The 2822-nt window shown below is 74.0% G+C and overlaps 1 protein-coding gene across 1 annotated transcript; it reads left to right on the top strand.

Annotated features, from left to right (window-relative positions):
* The first annotated feature begins 895 nt into the window (after nucleotides 1-895).
* ARL4A (ARF like GTPase 4A) lies at nucleotides 896-2440 on the top strand. The gene is made up of 2 exons (XM_074269241.1): nucleotides 896-1082; nucleotides 1648-2440. The coding sequence occupies exon 2, from the start codon at nucleotides 1733-1735 to the stop codon at nucleotides 2336-2338; it is 606 nt and encodes a 201-aa protein (XP_074125342.1). The 5' UTR covers nucleotides 896-1082; nucleotides 1648-1732; the 3' UTR covers nucleotides 2339-2440.
* Nucleotides 2441-2822: the final 382 nt, after the last annotated feature.

Below are 2822 nucleotides of genomic sequence, written 5' to 3' on the forward strand. Positions count from 1 at the left end.
TTGGGGGGGTCCTGGGGCTAGAGGCCAGCCCCTGCCCTCCTGAACGAAGGAGAAAGCCTCAGAAGGAGAAAGGATCCGGAGGAAGGGCTGGGCGGAATACGGGGCTCCGGGGCCTGGGGGTGGGGCTGCCCGCAGGGCAAAGGCTGAGACCCCTCCCTCCCTCCCCGCCCAGCCCCTTTCTCCGAGGCAGGGGGGAGGGGTTGCCTTAAGTCATGCCTCGGGTGACTCGAACCCCGCCCACTCTGCCCGATGGACCCCGGTTTATTCGGACCCGGGAGCTGGGACGAGGCGCTCGCTTGGCAGGACTTCAGAGCCCGGGGGGGTTGAGGGCTCCGGGATTTCCCCCCAATCTCCAAGATCCTGGCGCTGATTCCCTTTCTCAGACCCGGGGACCCCGCGCCTCGAGGTGCCTCAATCTCCCCCTCGGTGGGAGGGCGCCGCCCGCTACAGGACTGCCCCGACCCCGCCCCCCGCGGGTCAGAGGCGGGCCCAGGACCGCGCCGGGCGGGGCCTCCGTGGGCGCGTTCCAGACATTCCCCTGTTTGCTCGTTGCTAGGAGACGGGGCCCTGAGACCCTAATTCGATTGGCGCTCGGGAGGCGGGAAGGAGGGCGGGATTTCACCGGGAAGAGAGGAACTAGCCAGGGAGGCGGGGCCGGGAGTCGGGGGAGTTGCTGCTCGTTGGCAGGAAGGCGGGGCTGCGAGCCTGTGGGCAGGGCGAAGGGGCGGAGCCCGAGCCGGAGGGCAGGGTCGGCGGCGCGAGGCGGATTCGAACCTCGACCTTGTTTGGACGTCGCTAGGCGACGGGTCTAGGCGCGCCCAATCAGGAGCCACGCTGAGGCTGACGCCACGAAGGGGGCGGGGCTCGCGGTAGCACCGTTAGTGCGGACCGGCGGACTGGCCTGAGGCGCTGGAGCTCACCTACCTTCCGGGCTCACCTTCAGGGCCGCCGCTGCCCGGGCGCTCTCCGGCGGGCCGCGGCGTTCGGGCCGCGGGGCAAGGGCTGGGGCAGGCGCTCGGCCCGCGCGCCGGCCCCGGAAATCTCGACAGCCCCGAGCACAGTGGGCCCGGGGCGGGGCGCGGGTAAGTCCGGCGGGTTCTGGGGAGGCGGGGGAGAGGGTCTGGAGGAAGGTGGGGGGAGTGTCGACGGGGAGGAGCAGGGCGGGGCGAGCTCACCTGCCCCGGGGGAGGGAGGTGCCGGCGGGGGGAGCCGCCCAGGCGCGTGCGCCGCGGCAGGGGCGGGGCCCCGGTGTTCGTGCGCGCGTCCGCGCCGTTCCCGGACTGGAGGGCCACAGGTGGTGCCAGCCGAGAGAGCCGCTGGAGCGGGGTGGGGGCCGCGGTGGGGGGGCGGTACGGCCAATGGGAGGAGGCGAGGGCGGGGCCTCGGCGCGCCCGGCGGCCAATGGGAGACCACGGGGGCGGGGCGCGGCGGCCGAGCCCGGCTTCCCTGCTCCGAGCCGCCAGATTGGCCTCGGGAGCCGAGGCGGGCGCACGCGGAGCTACGTTGGGCTCGGGGTTCGGTCCGGGGCGGCGCGACGCAGCGCAGCAGCCGGGGGAGGCCGGGCGGAGGAGGCGGAGGGGGCGGGGCGCACCGCGCCCTGCCCTCCCCGGGCAGCCGGTCTGACCGCGAGTGTCCTTGGCCCCCCAGCTCGGTGAGCCGCGCCGGAGGAGGAGGAGGCGCCCGAGGCGGCGGCGGCGGCGGCGGCGGCGGCGCGGCGGGGCCCGCCTCGGCCATGGGCAATGGGCTGTCGGAGCCCGGCCCCGGCCTCCTGGCCGGCCTGCCCCCCTTCCAGTGCTTCCACATCGTGATCCTGGGCCTGGACTGCGCCGGCAAGACCACCGTGCTGTACCGGCTGCAGTTCGACGAGTTCGTGAACACGGTGCCCACGAAGGGCTTCAACACGGAGAAGGTGCGCGTGACGCTGGGCAACGCCAAGACGGTGACGTTCCACTTCTGGGACGTGGGCGGCCAGGAGAAGCTGCGGCCGCTCTGGAAGTCGTACACGCGCTGCACCGACGGCATCGTGTTCGTGGTGGACTCCGTGGACGTGGAGCGCATGGACGAGGCCAAGACGGAGCTGCACCGCATCACGCGGCTGGCCGAGAACCAGGGCGTGCCCGTGCTGCTGGTGGCCAACAAGCAGGACCTGCGCGACTCGCTGCCGCTGCCCGAGATCGCGCGGCTGCTGGCCGTGGGCGAGCTGGCCGCGTCCACCCCCTGGCACCTGCAGCCCACCTGCGCCATCATCGGCGACGGGCTGCGCGAGGGCCTCGAGAAGCTGCACGAGATGATCCTCAAGCGCAGAAAGATGCTGCGCCAGCAGAAGAAGAAGAGATGAGGCCGCGGGCTGAGCGCCGCCGAGCCGAGCCCCGGGGGGGCCGGGGGCCCGGGGGGCCGGGCTCGGGCCTGGCCGCGGCCCCCGGGAGCGCGCGGCCCCCGCCGCCGCCCGCCCGCGGGCTCGGACCGACCACACCGCAGCTGTAGGCATTGCACCTCAAGGCACTAGGGAAATAAAGCTATGGACCGCGCGTGGCCGTGTGTGCGACGCGCCGGGGGCGGGGGCCGAGCAGGGAGCGGGGGGCCGAGCTTGGGGAGGCGGACGTTCCCCCTCCCGGGGCCGCCGGGCTCCTCTTTGTTTTGTGTGGGAAGCACTTACGGGCCGGCCCCTGGAGCGGCGGGGGTCCGGCGGGGCGGGGGGCTGCGCAGGGAGTGGGGGGCCGAGCAGGAGCTTGGGTGGGGGGTGGGCATTTTCCCCTCCCCGGGGGCCGCCGGGCGCCTCTTTGTCTTGTGTCGGAAGCACTTACGGGCCGGCCCCTGGAGCG

The sequence above is a fragment of the Sminthopsis crassicaudata genome, chromosome 5, assembly GCF_048593235.1.
Source record: "Sminthopsis crassicaudata isolate SCR6 chromosome 5, ASM4859323v1, whole genome shotgun sequence".
Taxonomy (NCBI): domain Eukaryota; kingdom Metazoa; phylum Chordata; class Mammalia; order Dasyuromorphia; family Dasyuridae; genus Sminthopsis; species Sminthopsis crassicaudata.